General features: G+C 48.9%; 2 protein-coding genes across 4 annotated transcripts in view; one reads left to right on the forward strand and one right to left on the reverse strand.

Moving 5' to 3' along the window:
- Positions 1-189: 189 nt before the first annotated feature.
- On the reverse strand, positions 190-13,564 carry LOC114492627 (dual oxidase maturation factor 1). Its single transcript, XM_028507048.2, is given in 14 exon segments — positions 190-1,141; positions 1,143-1,228; positions 3,020-3,049; positions 3,052-3,190; positions 3,192-3,237; positions 3,476-3,624; positions 3,627-3,691; positions 3,940-4,052; positions 4,054-4,072; positions 4,736-4,793; positions 5,095-5,271; positions 8,716-8,718; positions 12,866-12,950; positions 13,281-13,564. Coding segments are annotated over 11 exon segments (1,023 nt in total). The 5' UTR covers positions 5,242-5,271; positions 8,716-8,718; positions 12,866-12,950; positions 13,281-13,564; the 3' UTR covers positions 190-970.
- A 273-nt stretch (positions 13,565-13,837) lies between these two features.
- DUOX1 (dual oxidase 1) overlaps positions 13,838-19,041 on the forward strand; it is a 32,061-nt gene continuing 26,857 nt past the window's right edge. For 2 of the 3 annotated variants that reach the window (XM_036032824.1, XM_036032837.1), the window contains exons 1-5: positions 13,838-13,898; positions 14,617-14,621; positions 15,688-15,778; positions 18,434-18,517; positions 18,715-18,879. In XM_036032824.1, the coding sequence (XP_035888717.1) occupies positions 15,721-15,778; positions 18,434-18,517; positions 18,715-18,879 (307 nt within the window). In that variant the 5' untranslated portion in view covers positions 13,838-13,898; positions 14,617-14,621; positions 15,688-15,720. The remainder of the gene's footprint in view (positions 13,899-14,616; positions 14,622-15,687; positions 15,779-18,433; positions 18,518-18,714; positions 18,880-19,041) is intronic. The other variant, XM_028508190.2, reaches the window with a different exon arrangement.

The following is a 19,041-nucleotide window of genomic DNA, read 5'->3' on the forward strand; positions in this document are numbered from 1 at the left end:
CTGCCTTGTCCCGAACTGGGATTCTGTCTGGAGAATCCGGAGTAACCCGGGAAAAGCTCTGGGAGAGGCGCCCTCTAGTGAGCCCAGAGGGGAACCAACCGGAGCCCGCTGCTTCCCGAGCCGCCCCAGGTGGATTGAATGGCAGGGCACAGCGACCAGGCAGCTCACCCTCCAGCTCACCGTCCCACTGACCCACTCACCTGGGACCCACCCATGGGGATCCTTCTCTGCCGGCCCGGCTAAGTGAGCTAGGCGGGAATGGCATTTTGGAGTTTATTCACTACGAAATGGTGTCTGAGGCCCAAGGTAGATGTCAGCAAACCATAAAAATGTGAATCCTGGGATTTTTCTTTAAGGTCCTTTGGCAACTTCTACAATTTTATTTGGCAAATTTGAGAGCTGAAGCTCAAAGAGAACGTGGCACAGCTCATTAATATTAGGCCTGGGGTAAGAGTTTGGTTTCTTTTTCCTCAGAGTGCTGTCTTGCATTGTACCAAGAGGTCATACAAGCTGAGGAAGTAAAGGAAGAACAAAGGGGGCCCAGGAAAAAGGAAAACAGGAAATGTATGGGATCAGAGGGAACACAGAATCATGCTGTGACCTGCTCCACACACTCACACACACACACACATGCACGCACACACATCATTATGTGGATAAACTGGATTTTAATAAGTGGCAAAGAGGCAAAGCATCAAAGAAAGGCAGAGTTGCTTGTGGAAACATTTGGTTATACCATGTGACGAGGTTTACGGGCAGCCCCAACATCTGTTCAGCACCATAGGTGTTTATTTTGTTTTGTTTTATTCGTGTAACACTAATAGGTAGAGTCTCCATTTCTACTCCACCTCCAGACCAGGGCTGGAGGGGTGAGACATTAGGTCCTGTGGGCAGTTCTGATGGTTTTATGGAACTCAAAGGAGGTCTGGAGCCAGATTGGAAATCATGGTGGCCACCTGGTAGAGGAACCTTATAGGGCACAGTCAGGTACTCTGAGGTGCTCCTCCTTGATGCATGCCCTGGAGGAAGCCTCTGACAGAGGAATGTCCTGGGGCACAGGACTCTCAGCTGTGGTCCTATAGCGAGGGCTCAGGAGTCCCCCTTCCTCAGGATTCCACTCCAGCCCAGGGTTCTCCCCCACCACTCTGATTGAAGAAAGCCTTCAGTCTATGGGGCTGCATCCTGTAGGCCACCACCATGACCAGGCCCAGTAGCACACAAAGCAGTCCTGGAAATGAGGCAATAGGTATCTTGCTTAGTGATGGTGACACCCTCCTAAGGAGTATTTCTCCTAAGAGCATCATAACAACTCTAAGGGAGTCCTAGCATCCCTGCCTCAAGGCAATGGACTCAGAAAGGTGGTTGTGAGTTTTGGACTCTAAGCCCAATGCTCTTTCAATTATATCTCAGGGGAGTGGGGAGAGAGAGAGAGAGAGAGAGAGAGAGAGAACAAACAAATCTGTAAACAGAAAAAAACCCTTAGGGAAGGGCAGAGGCACAAAGGAGTAGCATGGGAAAGGGCATGAGGACAGGCCAATGGGACAGGAGAGGACATTAAAACTGCAGGACACTTTAATACTATGAAAGCAGGGACAGGGAAGGGTTCTAAGCAATGGAGGACACAGAGAAAAGTGTTTAGGAGAAGTGGGAGGGGAACATTGTAACAAGGTGCAGCCAAGAGGGGGGACCCCAAATAGAGATTTGGAATGGGGTCCAGAACCTCAAGGTGTTCAGGAAATATTGGATGTCCTCACCACCCCACCCCCACAGGTGTGGGTTGGGGGAAGGGACACATGGAGCAGTGCCTTTGAGAGCTGTTTTGCATAGCAACAGCTTTGCAGCTAACCTCTGGTGTGGTCATTTAACAACATCTAACCTTTAACTGGTTACATAGATATGTTTAAATAGCTGTGGCCATGCTCTGAGCCAGGGGAGTGGAAGTAACTTCCCTACCAAGATGTAACTGGGAGGCAGGTCCCCAGAGTTATAGCACCTGTGTGGGAGCTTGGAGAAGATTGGCTCCATGACATGGGGGCCACACCTGCCCAGACCCATGATGGCAGCCCAGTAAAGCTGGAAGGATGTGAAATTGATGGCAAGTGTAGCTGAGGTGGGAGGAGTTGGAAATGGGGCTTGCAGAGGAAGGTTGGCATTGGGGAATTAAAACCCAGACACGGCAGCCATTGCTAGAGAGAACCACGCGGTTTTGGCTGAGTGGGGACTCCCGTGGCCAGTGTGCAGAGAGGACCATGCAGCTGGGGGCAGTGGAGAGAGAACCTCATGGCTTTGCCAAAGTGGGGACCCCACAGCATTAGAAGGGGGAACTACCACCCGGCTTTAGCAGAGATCTCACTCGGCAACACAGCTGATGGTGCTGGGAAACCGAGGGAGGCCTACCAACGGAAGCGCGGATTACTGGGAGGAACCGGGGGCTGCCTGAGCCACGGACTTCTATTTCTCTTCCTGAGATACCGTACCCCAGACTGGGCAAAGGGGGAAGGAAGGATTGTGTATGTTTGTGGGTGTTTTAAGGGACTTTGGGATTTTGATGAAGACATTAGGTCACTCACTACTTTAAGTCTGTATAGCATTAAATAAACATTTCCTTTCCTTGTCACCATCTCTGGCATTGAGACATATCTTTCCTATAGGCGGTGGACATAACGAAACCTGGGGGTTCCTTTCAGATAATAGTATATTGCCCTTGGCTCCCCCTTGTTGCTCTGTAACAACATGAGATTGGAAGATTTGGGAACAGGTGGGTAAAGAGAGACTTAGCAGATGATGGACGTGACCAAGAAAGAGAGAAGACCCAGGGAAATAGGCATATACAAGGAGACAGGGGAAGTGAAACTGGGGAGAGAAATCTGAGAGATGAGGGGTACAAGAGAGAGAAGCTATAAACAAGAGAAAGGGCATCCTGGCACTGAGGCCCTTAGCCCCACCAAACATTATGGTCCCTGACCCTCCCCTCCCTGGCCCTGAGCTCTCCAGTGCTGTCTTTAGGGCTGGGCCTCACCTGTGGTCAGTGTAATCCAGAAGGCAGGCCATGGTGAATGTGCAGTATAGCAGTGCCCAGGCGCAGAGGACAGGGTGGGGCGAGTGACGTGGCCATGGAGAAGAAGAGTAGTCCCAACAGCTGGAAGGTGCCTGTCGCCAGCAACATGTGGCCCCCGTAGACCAGCACAGGGCATGGACAGCATCACATTGGCCAGCAGCCAGCAGAGGAATGCCACCCTGGAGAGCCAGGACCCATTGAAGGCTGGCCCAGGCACCTGTACCTGGGGGGCCCCAGGTGGAGGCTCAGGGACCAAGGACACCCCAAAGACGTGAAGTAGGGATTTTTGCCTTGGGCTTCCCAAAAAATACTGTTGTGACTGGTGCCAGCCTGTCCCACCGGGAACTCCACATGAGTGGGAGAGATGACAAAAACCCGTTCTGGGGTCTGGGCTAACAGGATTCCATCCCGCCCCACCACAGAATGGCCGAGGTGTAGTATCCTGCCAGGCGGTACTGGCCATGCAGGCCACATGGGCTTGTTGGGGTGAACTTCTCAGCCAAGTAGAGCACAGGGTCTGGGAGCCCCTTCTCCAGCGCTCTTGCATACTCCTCAGCATAGTGCTCTTGCCTAGATGCCAGGTAAACTCCTCATTGTAACTGATGGTTTCATTCAGCTGCCGCACTGGGGTCCCTGAGAAATGGGGCACTGTGCTCAGGCAGGGATCCAAGGGCAGTTGCTTGGGTAAGGGGCTCACCACAATGGGTAGAGGGAGAGGATCTGGTCGTCAATGGAGAAAAAGCAGCTTCCAAGGCCTGGGAGTTCCCCTTCCTCCCCATCCCTCTAACCCAGGTGGTCACTCTTTAAGACCACAACAAACTAAATCCCAAAGACACAGAGCGAGCTTTCCTTTCTGTCACCGGGAAGAAGCTCTTCCTCACCTGTGAGTGTGACATTGGCTCCTCTCAGCCCAACCTGGAGCCCAACATCAGCGCTGATCCACTGGGAACTGAAGGCCTTGTATGAGTGTTTGTTGCTGGCCTGGCCACAACCCCTCAGTACTGAAATTCACAGCTGGGATGGGGAGTTGGACAGATGGGGTACTTAGGGAGTGCTGGGCATTGCTGGGTTAGAGTTAGAGGGAAAGCTAAAAGGTGGCCACGTCTGTTTGGCTCATAATTGTATATGCATTAATTAGCCTAGGGTCTGGCATATGGTTGGTTTGCCAAAAATGGGAAGAATAAATTATTTCCCTTGGTCATACTCCTCTTACCCCTTCCCTTCCTTCCTCTTCTCATTTAGGGAGGGCCACTCAAGAAGCCTGGGGAGGGAAAACATTAAAGTAATAACATGCTAGGCAAACACAGCTTCAACTTAAAGACTTTCCATCTTTCCTATTTGCCTAATTCTGAAAGCAAAGCAAGCAGTCCTCCCTCATTTCCTCCCTCCGGTCTCCAAAGGTCATCTCCCCATTCATTTTAACCTGCTTTCCTCTAAATAAAAATGTTAGGAAAGTTGGAGAGATGCACCCAGGATGGTTTCCTAGGGCCCACACCCCTCTTGGCAATGGTGAAAGTGAAGGGATAAGGCTACAATGAGGGAGGCATGTGGGCAGGGTTCTAGAAGCCCACCCTGAAGCAGAGACTGCTGTGGGGAAACAAGGAAGGGCCAGATGGGCTGCTGAGGGAACCAGATGGGGTGGAGGCACTGCCCAAGACAACTGAGCTTCACACTCACCCAGGATTGCAGCTCCGATGAATAAGCTGGTCACCACCCGAAGTAGCCAGAACAGCCTCTGAGCCATAACAGTGTAGGTGGATTTAGGAAGGAGCACCCTCCTTCCAAGTCCCCCCTTCCTTTTTCCAGGTTTGGGTCATTCGGTCAATTGTGATCAGAGTGCCTGGCACATAATAGGTGCTCAATAATCATCTGTGGCATCAATGAGCAGGGGAGCTGTCTGCCGGAGGTGAGGGGTTGCTTTCTCAGGACTGATGTTTCTTTCCTGAGTCTGGTTTTAGTGAGAGAATCTGGCCCCTTCACATCAAGGCCAAGGTCTCTCTGGGGCTGGGGTCTCCAGGGCTGGATTTATTTCTTACCATTTTTCCCCGAATGCCAGGCAGGATGATGATGAAAGTGACAAGTGCAGTCAGAAAGATGATGACGATGATGGCCAAGGTGGTGTCCATTGGGAAGGTTGGCTTGGGGCCAGGATAGAATGGGAATGTGTGTCCAAAAGCAGCCATTTTGGTGGAGTTGTGCAGGGGAGGCGGATGCTGTACAACAATAACAGGTGTTTATTGAGTGCCCTCTGTGCCGGGCACTGTTCTTGGTGCTGGAGGTACCTCCAAGAATAAACCAGATCAGGCCCCTCTTCTCTGGAGCTCACCAGATTCCACTGTTACTGCCAACCCACTGCTCCTTGGCCATCCACCTGTCCGTGCTTTGGCTGTGAGAGAAGGAGGGTCTTGGCAATCAGTCTCCGTTGCCCTGAGTCCCCTTCCTAACCTGTAGGCCTCCTGAATCAGTGCCACCGCTACACTTGAGGCTTCTCTGCTTCCTTTGGGACTGTCTTAAGAAATATAATTCTTTTTTTTTTATCTCCCTCAGGCCTCCAGCACAAGCAGACAGAACATAGAAAGAGCTATATTTAATGTCAAGTGAAAGCATAAGGGTGAAAGATGGTACAGATTGGAAAAACATTGGCTTTCCTCCTCAGTCCCCAAAGCAACACAGGCCAGACAGCTCTGCTAAGTATAAAGCACATTTCCAGACCTCACCCCTGCCCACACTGGTTTTTCCAGCTTTCTCAAGCACCCGGGTCCTGCCCTGGCGACTCCAGAACAATGGAGCTAAATTGAGTTCACCTTAATAAGCACTGAAGGAGCACCTGCCCTCCACCAGGCACAGGGTTGGGGCCAGATGTCCTTCTACTGCATGCACCATCAACCGCAGCCTTCCTCCTTGACTTAGGTTCCCAGGCCTCATTTCAGCTCAAACACTGGCTCAGCGATTCTCTGCCTGTCCCTGATCTCAGAGCTAGATTGTTGACTCTAGTTTGTTCCTTCGAAAACAGAATACTGGGAAATGGTACCAGAATTTGTGTCTTGTTAAATCAAGGCAGAATGGATTACAAGACATGCTATTATTTTTAGAAAGGAAGGAAGCAAGCAAGCAAGCACACAAGCTACAAATTAAACCATGGCAGCCATTCTGGGTAGGAAACACCTCAATTTCAGAGATGTCAAAATGTGAGAAAAAAACATGGATCTTATAATCAATGATCCCAGCTCTGCTCATTTTCCTGAGTGATGCAGACACGGGCCTGCAGTGTCCTCATCATTATGGATGAAATGAGACATTCACACAGACTATTGAGTCTGGTGGAGGAAAAGGGACAGCATGGCTTTTCTCTCAAGGGGAGCAAAAAGCCTCGGCCTCTGCCATGACAGGCTTTTATTGGGTTTCTCTGCCCATTACATGATGGTCCTCATTTACTATGCACAGGTTCACTTTAGGTGGTTACCTTTTACAGAAAACACAGGAGCCAATGCCACTAATCACATCACAGAAGAGGGATATTTGCAAATGAAAAAGCAAAAGTGGTTGAACTGGTTATACTCATCCTTGGAAGGTTTAGCATGGATTCTAGGCAGTTACTTTGCAGAAAATGTTTGCTACAAATCAGGGTGAGGGAGTTTTTAGCAAAAAGCAAGACTCAAAGTGGCCTAGGCTCATTGCAGGCCTGATTCCCCATGGGAGAACCTATCCATGGGCATGGGTCCTGTGCATCTCCCAGTGGGAGCTGGGCCCACACCACACACAGCGGCCTCCCACACCTGAGTGTGATCTACGTTGGGGCCTGAGTTTGCTCAGGAGGCTCTATAATTTATACTCTGACCAGGTAGTGTCTTGTTAAGTGAGATAGTGAAAGAATAAGCTCCACAGTTAAGTAGCTCTGTGTTTGATTTCTGCCTCTGCCTCTTGTAGAGAGTTTTATTAAAAAATGGGGATGATAATAATGTTTACGTCACAGGGTCATTGTGAGTAGTATAAAATGAGACTGTGTATGTAAAGTGCTAAGAATAGTACCTGGAACAGAATAATATCAATAAATGGGAGCTACCAGATTGGGGAGGAGGGGGCATTTTATTACTCTATTTATCTCTGATCCTTCTTGCAGAGAACTGGGCTGGAATCACTTCTGGGTCTGGGTCCAGTTCTTCAGTCACTAATTTAACATCGGGAAGACAAATGACACAAAACCTGGTCCTTGGTTTTCTTATCTGCAATTGGATGTGATGATCTTTGGTTCCCTTCTAGTTCTAAATACTGTGATTCTCCTAACAAAACATTGCAGCCCCCAGCCATCCTTCTCCTTCTGGGCTGGCCATCCCCTTGTGCTCTCCCTTAGGGTATCACAATATCACAGAGAGACAGATAGTTTTAACTTTTAATTCTGTCTTTTGGGTGAGTCACATAACCTCTACATCCCAGTTTTAACACGAAATTTTGCTTTTTTTTCTTAACTTGTCAGCTCTCCCACCCCAGAGAGGTGAGCAGACCTTTTTCTCTGGGCTATGTGAGCAGTCCTGCCTGCCTTCACCACCACCTTTCTCACCAGGTATCCCTTGGCGACTTTGCAGCTTCTCCTTCTCTGCGGGCTCCTTCTTTCAAGGCTAGGCTTAAGTGTCTCCCATCTTAAGAACACGAAGAATAAAGACTCTCTCCCTTGACCTTCTGAGTCCCATCCAGCTACCACCTTATTCCATTCTCTTCCTTTTACAGCCAGGCATTTGGTCTACGTTGGTATTTCCACTGCCTGATCTCTTGAATGCATTGCAATCTGGCTTCTCCCCAGCCCAAACTTCTCCATTAGGTCACCAAGTGCTAAATCCAAAGGGAAGTTTCTACTTTCATCCTTGCTGACCTCTCTGTAGTATTTGACACTGTGGACCCCTCTCTCTTTCTTCAAACATTTCCTCCTTGAACATTTATGACACCATGTTCGCCTGAATCTCCTGCCTTTGGCCTTCTCGTTCGTGGCTCCTTTGCTAGTTCTTTCTCCCTCGTAAATGTTTATGTTCTCCAAGATTCTGCCTTCACTCTCTTACTTAGCACTCTTCTTGATTCCCTGGGCCAGCACACCCATTCCCATAGTGTACGCTTCTCAAATCTGTCTCCAGGTGGACCTCCTATCTGGGGTCCAAACACAAAAGGGTCAGTCCATTACCCTACAGGCTTTTCACTTGGATGTTCCATGGATGCTTCAAATTTAACAGGTCCCGAACTGAATTCACTGTCTCTACCCTGCTTTTGATTGATTTTTTTTTTTTGTCTCTTTGTTGGCATCACCATCCCATCAATCAAATAAGCCAGTGACCTGGAACATCTTTTTAAACATTCCTTGAAACCATTCATTCATTTCCCTCACTACTGCATCTGTCCTAATCCAGACTTATCCTGACTTGCCTGGTGTCAGAACAATTTTTCTAACAAGCAAATATATATATATATATTTTGTCTAAGAAAAACCCAATCTTCTCACCATTACATAGAAAGTCCTTTGTGATCTGGTCCCACCTACCCTTCTATCTCCACCTGTCAGCCAGCCTAATCTCTAGTCACACTGAATTACCGGCCTGTCCCTGCATCTGACATGCTCTTTGAAGCTTTCATACTTTTGTACATGCTATTTACTCTGCCTGGAATGCTTTTACCTTCTTGGCAAACTCCTTTCCTGGCAAACCCTTCAAATCTCAGTCTGTGTTAACTTCTCTGTGAAGTTTCCTCTGATACCATCAGGTCTGTGTGGATGTTTCCACCTTTAATGTTCTGATTGCATTTGGACCATACCTCCGTGATCCCAATAATCACTTACAGTCTAACTGTTTGAACATCTGTCTCCTCATTAGCTTCTAATCTCCTTAGGGGTAGGGACTTTGTCTTCCCAAGTTTGCATTTTCTGATAGGTATACTAATCAGTTTGTGGATCAAACAACCATGTGAATGCATTCCTCTCCTTGCAGTAGAATCTCCTACTTGGAACACAAGAGGGAGCTGTGCTCTCTCATGGCCCCATACTAGACTCTCATTCAATGTTAACTTACCACCAATATAGAGCTAAGGACAGGAAGGAAGGAATTTGGCCAACCTTGTCAATTTTTAATGCTTTTACAAAATTTTCCAAAAGTCTCTTCAAACAGTTGGATTCTCTAAAGCATGAATGTTCGTGTTCAATTGAATTTGAAACATAGATTTTAACTCTAGCTGAAGATGAGTAAGAATTTGTGGACTCAATTATTTTGTAAAATATGTGATAGTGATATTTATTTTAAAGCAGATAGACTGAAGCCATTACAATTTTGATGAAATGTTATGTTTTTAAAGGATATAAAGTGTAAAATATCTTGGTTAGTAAGATAGAAAGAGTATCTTGGTTAGTAAGACAAAGCAAGTTTGCTAATAGTTAGAATACATGTTACATTATGGAACTTTAAAAAACAAATATTTTCAACATAAGCAAATAATAATAATGCAATGTATTTTGATCAGGGTCACATATTAGCATTATTCCTGTATTTATTTGAAAAGGAGTATATAAAATATTCTACAAGAATAGCTCATTTCTATTAGCACGGTGCTTCAAAGAAACACTAACGAAAGGCTTTCTGTATGTTAGGTACAGGAGAACGATATTAACTTATTTCAAATTCTCCAAAATATTTATTTATATACTAAAGCAAAATGACAGTGGTGAATGAAATTTTCCTTGATTAATTTCTTCTTGTTCAATTTAATGAATTACATCTTCCTTAATCTACATTGCCCAGTTTAATGTTAATTTTTCATGACCCTGATCTTAATTTGATTTTAATTATTAAGCCAACAGGCCTCCTGTATAAAGAGATGGGACTAACATAAAAAGTTCCCACATCCAGTAATTCTCCTTTTCCTATGAAGCTTAGAGTTTCCCATAGATGTCTTCCTCCCTTGTTGGGAGCCACCCTGCCTGGTTTCAGGAGCTGTAACCACTGCCCCCCCCCCCCCCAGCCCACCATGGCTAAGGCTGAGTGAGTGACCTTCAGACCATAAGCCACTGAGGAGGCAAAGCTTATCTTCCTGGCAGGGGCACCGCTTCTGCTCCTTTTTCCATAACTATGTCCTGATGCTTGATCAGTTAGCCAACGATGGGTAAGATTCCCCAAGTGGGGAACAACCTAAGACAGATATGATCATGTGGAGGCTCCAGGGAAGGACTTGGGGGACTACAGCAAAAGGGGGTAATGGACCCTCAGCTTTAACAAAGCCCGAGTCCTCATTCTGTCTTTGAGAAGTCTCCTAATCTCTTGGTTGCCTTACTTCCCCTGCCTGACTTAAGCATGAAACAATGACAGAGGGCGGTGCAGCCCTGTGCTGGAAAGGGCAGGTTCCCCAGGCGATCAGGACTGAGAAAGAATACGTAAAATCCTGTGAAACCTGCTTTGCTAAGAATGCCACAGTGAGATACCACTTCACACCAGTCAGAATGGCCATCATAAACAAAGCAACAAACAACAAGTGTTGGAGAGGTTGTGGAGAAAAGGGGACCCTAGTGCACTGTTGGTGGGACAGCAGACTGGTACAACCACTATGGAAAGCAGGATGGAACTTCCTCAGAAAACTAAAAATGGATCTGTCTTTTGACCCTGCAATTCCACTGCTGGGACTATATCCTAAGAACACTAAAACACCAATACAAAAGAACCTTTGCACCCCGATGTTCATAGCAGCACAATTTATAATAGCTAGGTGCTGGAAGCAACCAAGGTGCCCATCAGTAAATGAATGGATCAATAAACTATGGTACATTTACACAATGGAATTCTATGCAGCAGAAAGAAAGAAGGAGCTCCTACCCTTTGCAACAGCATGGATGGAGCTGGAAAGCATTATGCTAAACAAAACAAGCCAGGCAGTGAAAGACAAATACCTTATGATCTCACCTTTAACAGGAACCTAAACAACAAAACAAAGAAACAAGCAAAATATAACCAAAGACACTGAAATAGGGGACAGGCTGACAGAGACCAGAGGGGAGAGAAGAGGGAATTTCAGGGGAGAATGGGAAGGGTTTACAGGAACAAATTTAAAGGACACATGGTCAAAAGCTAGGGGAGGGTGGTAATGGGAGGGAAGTGGGGAGGGTTGGGTGGGTGGGCTGGAATGGGAGTAAAAGGGAGAAAACTACTTGAACAATGATTTAAAAAAAAGAATGCTCTCAATTAAATGACAAGGGTCTGAGCAGGAAATGAGTTTGTTTCCCAAAGTTTTGTAGCCCTTTAGCTAATAGACCCTGACTCAGAATAGGCCCTAGTAGTTCTTTGTATGCTATCTATTGTTTGATCCTTACTGCCTGACAATGATTGATGAGCTTTACCTGTATTCCTGTGCAAAATGAACCCAATAAAAACCTGTCATGGGAAAGATCGGGGCACTTTCCTCTTGAGAGAGTTGCCAGGCCACTCCGAGGCGCTCTCCCTTTGAGAGAGTAGCTGTGCCATCCCTTTCCCTCCACAGGACTCAGTAGTTTGTGTGAATTCATCTTGTATTTCATCCATAATGCCATGGACACTGTGGGCCAGTGTCCGAGTCACTCCCTAGTCTGCCAAGGAGGTTCTGACTGTAGAATTTCTTCCTATCTGACAAAAATCTTATGTCAGTCTTCATGTTTCCCTGAGCTTACCACCATGATTGGTATATATACACAGTGTATATTTGTATTAATTAGCACAAGATACAATCAGACATGCACTATAAGTTCATATAAACAGAAACACAGGCACCAGAAAGGAGTTCTCAGCAACATAGACATCTAGACAGAAAAACCCTGCACCAGAGGCCCCTGCGACAACACTGGGGCAGCTCTCACTGGGGCAGGCCAGTCCTCACATGCTGGGGTCCTCCTTTATCACCCGACCTGGAGAGGCGAGGAACATCTTCCCTTACAATACTGAAACATTCCTCACACTTGGTTATATTCCAGACATGATCATCCAATCCCCCCTGCCATAGGATGAAGTGGGTTCCTGTGTATGTATGAGGGTTGAGCAAGAAATAGTTCCAGTTTTTAAGAAAATTTGTCCTAGTACAAGCAAGAGTCTTTAGCATCCAACATTCTTATGCACTTTCTTATAGCTCTGTGGCCTCTCTTGTAGCTTGACGGGAATTTCTTCCTGAAGTCTCCCGTCCCCTTCTCCCATCTCTGGAACCCACAGAGTAAGGACTATTAATTCTCTACAAAGGGTGGGTGGGTCACATGCCTGGAGTTACCAAGAGCTCTGATTGGTGATACACAGTTACTAGAATGTGATTGATTGATGATGTATATCTCTGGTTGGGGCTGACCCCATTAAAAGTTTACAGCCCTGGCTGGCTAAGGAGACTGTCAGAAACTCCTGTCCCAGCCTCTCCTCTTCAAGAACGTGTGTGGGCATGTGTATATGTACTGTTGCACTAAAGGAAAAATTAAGTGGAAAATCAGAACAAGATCTGAAAAGTAGGTTGAGGCAAGAATCCCCAGTAAGGGCTGAGGTAGGTAAGGATCCCAGGGGTGTTGAATCATACAAACCAACCTATCCAGACTCCAGATAAGGATTTGATGTCTGTAAGCCTTGTGGCATTTATGGCCTTACAAGGTTTTCCTTGCCTCCTCTTTGTTTCTTACCAAGCTTTCTCTTTGAAAATCTGATTTTGATCCGGGTGGACACCAGTGCGCCCCTAGGGGCCAGGGCGAGGGCGGCACTTTAAGGCCGGGTTCAAAACCCACCCAGACCGCATCCACCCCAACAGCCATGTTCCCTCCACTCACACGGGACTAGGGATGCCTACCTTCTCTTTCCAACAATCCGTGAGGCAACCAGTGTGGCAACTCGCGCAGCTGGCCTCCTCCTTGTGGAACCTCACACGCGATGCTCTCGCGGGTGGAATCAGAGAGGGACGCTGTCCGGACGTTCTGTCACCAAAGTGCAAACCCTTTCAATCCACGGACCTCCCTTCCATCTCCCACTCCTCCCATTCACTTAAGGGCCAGGCTGTGACCGGACAAACGGGGTCTGCGATGCTTCCCTGCCTCCCACTCTAAGTTACCCTCGACCTTCTCAGGCCGCACCCCGGGCCCCGCAGCGCCGCTCCACACCAGCCCGGCACAAAGACTGGACACGTGCCGGTGCACTTCGCAGCCCTCCTTCCGACTTCTCCTTCTCCTCCCCCCATGCCCAGCACCCCAGGCCTCTCCAGCGCAAACCTAGCGGCGCGGTCCGCGGTGCGGGCGGGGCGCGGGCACAGTGAGACCTTGGAGATCTCACGGTGAAGCCTCCGGCGGGTGTGGTTAGCACAGGCTCCAACAGGGTCTGAAGACGGGTGCCCTGCTTGGACGCCTGGGCAGGTCTTCGGGTGTTGGTGGATCCTGTTGGTCTTAGAGCCCAGAACCAACGGTGTGGAGAGAATTTGGGGACCGCCCCCTGTCCCTCTGAGTGCTCTCGGTCTTTCTCCCTCTCCCAGCTCCAGCAGACCCGTAGAAGCGAACTTGCCCTGTTACCCGTCCACTAGGCAGAACTAGCCGAGCCCTAGTCACGGACAGGGCATTCCCTCCATCTGAATCCCGCAAGCACGTGGCGTCTCACCTTGCGCGCCCAGGTCCCCTTGGAGTACCTCACCCGGTCCCCCGAGCTCAGGTTTCTATCCCGCCCCACTCCGCCCCGCCCCGCCCGTAGAACTGGGGCGCACCATCTCCTCTGCACTCCCCAGCCCCGCCCGACTCCGCGCAGAGCGGCAGAGGGAACCGGACGCGAGCAGGCGTCGTGGACCCAACTTCGAGCCAGACGGGAGTCAAGCTGCAGTCCCTGCTCAGGCGACACCGCAGGTCAGATCCCGAAGGGCTTCTCCCCGCCCGCGGATCAGGGCGCTCGGACGCGAGGTTGGGTGGGGACAGCTCCAGCGGCAGGGTTGCGTCAGAGCGCGCCGCAGCTCCACATTTTTTGAGGGAAGGGGAATCCAGCCTGACCCTCTTCTTCGCCTGAGGCTACAGTGGGCCCTGTTAGGGCCCATCCCCTACCCTATCGAGGTTTTGGGAGACTGGATGCTTTAGTTTCTGCGTGTTGGGTGGCCTGGTTTGCTTGGACTTAAGGGAATCCTTCTGGAGCTCCTCCTGGCACCAGCACATGATGCCAGGAAGGGGATATGGGGCCTTTAGAAACCATGCTTTCCTCTTCAGCCCTCCCTTGGGACCAAGTTGGAACTCCTAGGGCCTCAGACTCATCTTTTCCCCACCACACCAAGACTTCACGGCTGGAAAATTGCCATGTGGGTCAACAAGGAGGCAGGCCTGTGTTCTCTCCTTGGTTCTGCCACTGCCTGGGGCTTTACTGCCCTTTTCTGAGGTTTACTGCCTTCCTTTCAAGGTTGCTGAGAAGTTACTGAACTGATGTTGCTGTGTAAACCATGTGGCTGCCCACCCACAAGGAGAAGTTATTAAGCAAGTCCATCTTCTTCAGGTCGTCCCTGCGGCCTGGCCTGAAGGCTCGCTGCATGCCTCTGTGGGTTGGATGGTACATTGGCATCTGGCACCAAAAATCCAGAAGCCAGAGTGGTAGAGAGGAAGCGGCAGGACATCCTAGATCATGCAAGGACCACTGTGGCCAACTGCAGCATTCCAGCCTTACGGCTTCAACCACCCAGAGCCCTACTCTTCACAAACTACCAAAGGCTGGCCTTTGGACAGTCTCTGGGCTGGAATGGGTAGAACACTAAGCTTCTGAGTTATGACAGGGCCTACATTTTTTCATTCAATGGGAGATAGCCAGCGGGGATGAGGTTACCCTCTGGGTTCCCTCCTGTGAAACTAGACAACCCATCCAGAGGCCCAGAGGGTCTGGCTAGAGATGAGGCTTTGCATGAGTTCCCCCTTCCTCCACCAGATAGTTCCCCAGCCCCAATCCACCCCCAGGCTCCACTTTGCCTTTGGGAGGTCTTCACTGGCCTTGGGCACACCTGTGCCACTCAGAAGTCACACACTGAGTTCCCTGCTGTCCTGTTTCCCTGTTGTCCCCGGGTGATTTATTGGCCTAGGGAGAGAGAGCAGAAAGTCAGCACTGAACACAGGAATTCCTCTGAGTAGACTCAGAGGACTCAATCTCCAACCCACCCTCTCTATATCACCTTTATATAACACTTGCCACTTTTTAATCTCACATTTGATTCCAGCAACCATGCTAGAAGGTAGACAGTTCAAACATGTTTACTTTCATAGATGGAAAAGGAAACCAAGGTCCAGACCCAATAAATGACCTGAGATCTACACAGTGCTCTGGCGGCAGCACCGTATCCAGGGTCCTGGCCTCCAAGCAAGGCTCCATTAAAGGAACACACTCTGCTTCTCCAATTAATCTGAGGCAGTCAAGTCCTGGAAGGTGAGGATTTCCATTTGCTTTGTTCACCACTTAATCTCTAGTGCCTAGGTCAGAGCCCACTACATAGTGAAAGCTCATTAAGTGCTTGCTGAACAAACGGAAGATTCTTGGGAAGGAGGGAGTCTCCTGCTCTTTGCCACCCCTTGGCCTGTGCCTTGATTCACAGGGACCTTAATTCCAAGGCCCTGGCCTGACTTTCCTCCACTGCTGGGGCTCATTCTCTCTGTGCTCTGTCTTTTTTAGGGGCTCCATTTGAAAGTATTCTCCATTTTCATCATGGACGTTTGCCTGGCTCTGGCATGGACTGTCCTAGTTGGGCCATGGATGGTTACAGGTGAGTACAGATTGGGGGAGAACTATGGCCAGGAGCAGAGGAACCCAGCATCTTCTGGACTGTCCCAAGGACAGAAGTTGTATCACATGCATCTCTACCCCTGCTCCCTAGGTAGAACAGTAGCCTGTACGCAGTTAGGTGTTCATTTGTAGCTTGCTGACTAGATGGATGGGTAATGGAATAAAATATTTCCCCAAATCAGCACTTCCTATTCCATTACTTATAGTCTGGGGTCCTTTCATCTCTCCACTATTTTCTCTCTTCCTAAAATAAGGACCCTGACCCCAAATAACAAAAGATTGATTAGACACACAAGAAAATAAAGGATCTTGGTGTCAGGTTGGATTGAAAGCTCACTTCCCCAAAGGGAAGTCGCTAATGTTTTAAAACAATATGGTTAAAAAAAATTCAATCCACAAGGGTTTCATCTGGTTACCTTCAGCTTTGGACAGTCTGTTGCTAGAATCTGAGGCCATTCCCTGTAGTCTGAGTCTCTGAGGAGGGAAATGGACTTAAGGTGCCACAAGTCTGCTTACAAAGAACAAGTCCCTGATCATCAGGAGATGCAGGAACAGGGAGCAAAGAAAATCTGTGGAATAATCTGTCCTGGCTTGAGGCAGAGGGTGGTGAGATGGCCCCTGCAGCTTCTCTCTTGCCAAAGCTGTTCCCATTCTCATTCCTGCCAGGCGTCCCTGTGCCTTGGCCTTAGATTTTCCTGTTCTCTTGCCTCTTATTGTCAAGAGGCATTCTCCCCCACCCCTCCCCTACAGCTCCCACCCTATGTTCTGCCACCAGTTCATCTTGTTTTGTTTTATTTTTTAAACTTTGTTTATCCATTTTTTAGAGAAGGGAGAATGGAGGGCGCATGAGAGGGAGAAAAACATTGATGTGAGAGAAAAACACAATTTGTTGCCTCTGAGGGTGCATGCCACAACTAGGATGGTCCCACAACCCCAGGCATGTGCCCTGACTGGGAAGTGAACCAGTGACCTTTCACTTTGTGGGACTTTGCCCAACCAACTAAGCCACACCGGTCAAGGCCAGCTCATCTTAGATCACATGTATGTGGCTGCCCTATTTCTGCCCCAAGTTTAGACCCTTAGTTGGGTTCTGTAGTGGTGTGAAGTTTTCCCCTTCTTCCCTTCTAGGTTCTTTGGCTGATCTAATAATTAAATTGACATAAGACAGATTAATGGGGGAAAAACAAATAGAATTTCATGCATATGAGAGCACCATAAAAACAGGAGACCTAAGAGCAAATGGGGTAGTTGAGGCTTCTTTGCTGATCCTAAGCTGAGGAATGGGATTAAAGGGGAGGAGGGAAAGTCACAGGACTGTGAACAGAGCAGATGTTTGGTTAGATGTTTGCCCTGCACACAGATAAAAAGTTATCTCTAGTATTAGCCCTCTTCCTGAGCCAGGCCCCCTATCTAATTTTTTTTAGGTGGTTAAAGGGAAAGGTAGTTTTTTTTCTTGAGCACTGTGTCTTGATTGCCTTCAGCTCAAAATAATCCACATGCCAAAGTGACATGTTTTGGGGTCACTTATTCTGCTGTCCTCAATTCTTTGCTCAAATATTTGCTCAGGCTCAAATTCTTTGCCTGAGTCATTTTCCCTCTCTGACCTCCTGGTGTGTGTGTGTGTGTTGGGTATGGGGCAAGAGGGTCCTTTTGAGATCCTATTTTTCAACTAAGCAGGGAGACAATCAGAGGAATAGGTCTCTCTCTGGCTGGTGAAAGTTCTCTTCTTTGCTGCGTTCTCTGAGGTGAGGAGAGAGGGAGGTTCAACCTTGTAGCCTCCTAGTTTGGGGAAAGAAATCTGGCTGGTCATCCGATGTACTGACCAGGAGAACCCCTGCTATATTTCTGATTTTGGATCCTTCCCTCTGCCACCAAAGCTGAGTTTTTTTCTCTCAACAACTGAGTGCTCCCTCCCAAGTCCTAGTTTTTTGGAGCACAATAAGGTCAAGAGGAAGAATTATATGGGGGACATGATACCCCCAAAGAGGGGAAGGGGTGGGGTTATCCACATGACTATTAGTCCCTGATCCCACCCAAGAAACTGGGGAAAAGACCAATACCAGAACCCCATGGCCCACATCCTTGCCCTGGGCTCTGCTCAGCAGGAGAGGGCCAAGCCCCTCTCCATACTGCCCCTGCCTAGAGATGGATCACAGGATCACACATCCCTCCCTGGGTGAAAGAGTGGCTGGCTTTTGGGGAGTGGCTGGCTCTTGCTCTGTATGATGTCTTAAGGCTTGGAATGGCTTCTGTCTTGCTGTGTCCTCAAGGGAGCTGAGGTGTGAGGACAATGGAAATCTCCTGAATCCCCTTCCCCATTGCCACCCTTCTTCTGCTTCCTTTCTTCTCTGAGGCCATTTGTCAGGACACTGCACCTGGCTACCTAGCTACAATCCTTTAGTGCTCCCTGCCGTAGCTCTGCCCGCCATCCCCACCAACAGCTTAAAGATTGGTCTTGAATTTGGATATCGCTTTGCTCTGATTATCTCCCTCTGTACTGTACTTCCCACATTTGTGCTGGGTATCCATGCTCTGCTGACCCAACTACCAGGCTCACAGGATGCATATCCTGCAGGCCTACTCATCCTCTCTTGTACTGACTTGCCCATCCACCCCTTCCTCCATTCTCACATAGGAGCTCAGAACCCCATTTCGTGGGAGGTACAGCGATTTGATGGGTGGTACAACAACCTCATGGAGCACAGATGGGGCAGCAAAGGTAGGTGAGAACCAAGTGGATACGGAGCCCCAGGGTCAGGGTGGTACCGACCACTAAGGGGCACAGACTGGCAGGCACCAGCAAAGGCTCATCCATTCCTAAAGTTTTATGATTGGTGGTATGGAGGAAGCCTGGGAAGAGGAGGTCAAGGAGCCCCCCCTGAGGACTGGTCCTTGTCCCCGCACTTCCCATTGTAGGATATCGGCTGCAGCGCCTGGTCCCAGCCACCTATGCAGATGGTGTGTACCAGCCCTTGGGAGAACCCTACATGCCCAATCCCCGAGACCTCAGCAACACTGCCGCGAGGGGCCCTGCAGGGCAGGCCTCCCTGCAAAACCGCACAGTGCTGGGGGTCTTCTTCGGTAAGGGCCTCAACCTGTAGTGGAGGGAGGCCAGTGGGGTCAGCTAGACACCTCTGTGTCTGAGGGGGGACTAGGGGAGTGAGGGAGAGAAGTGCTGGAGGGTGAGAGAGACAGGGGAGAGAGATGGAGGCGCAGGTGATGGGGAGGGGTAGGGGTGGGAGC

The sequence above is a fragment of the Phyllostomus discolor genome, chromosome 1 (assembly GCF_004126475.2).
Source record: "Phyllostomus discolor isolate MPI-MPIP mPhyDis1 chromosome 1, mPhyDis1.pri.v3, whole genome shotgun sequence".
Taxonomy (NCBI): Eukaryota; Metazoa; Chordata; class Mammalia; order Chiroptera; family Phyllostomidae; genus Phyllostomus; species Phyllostomus discolor.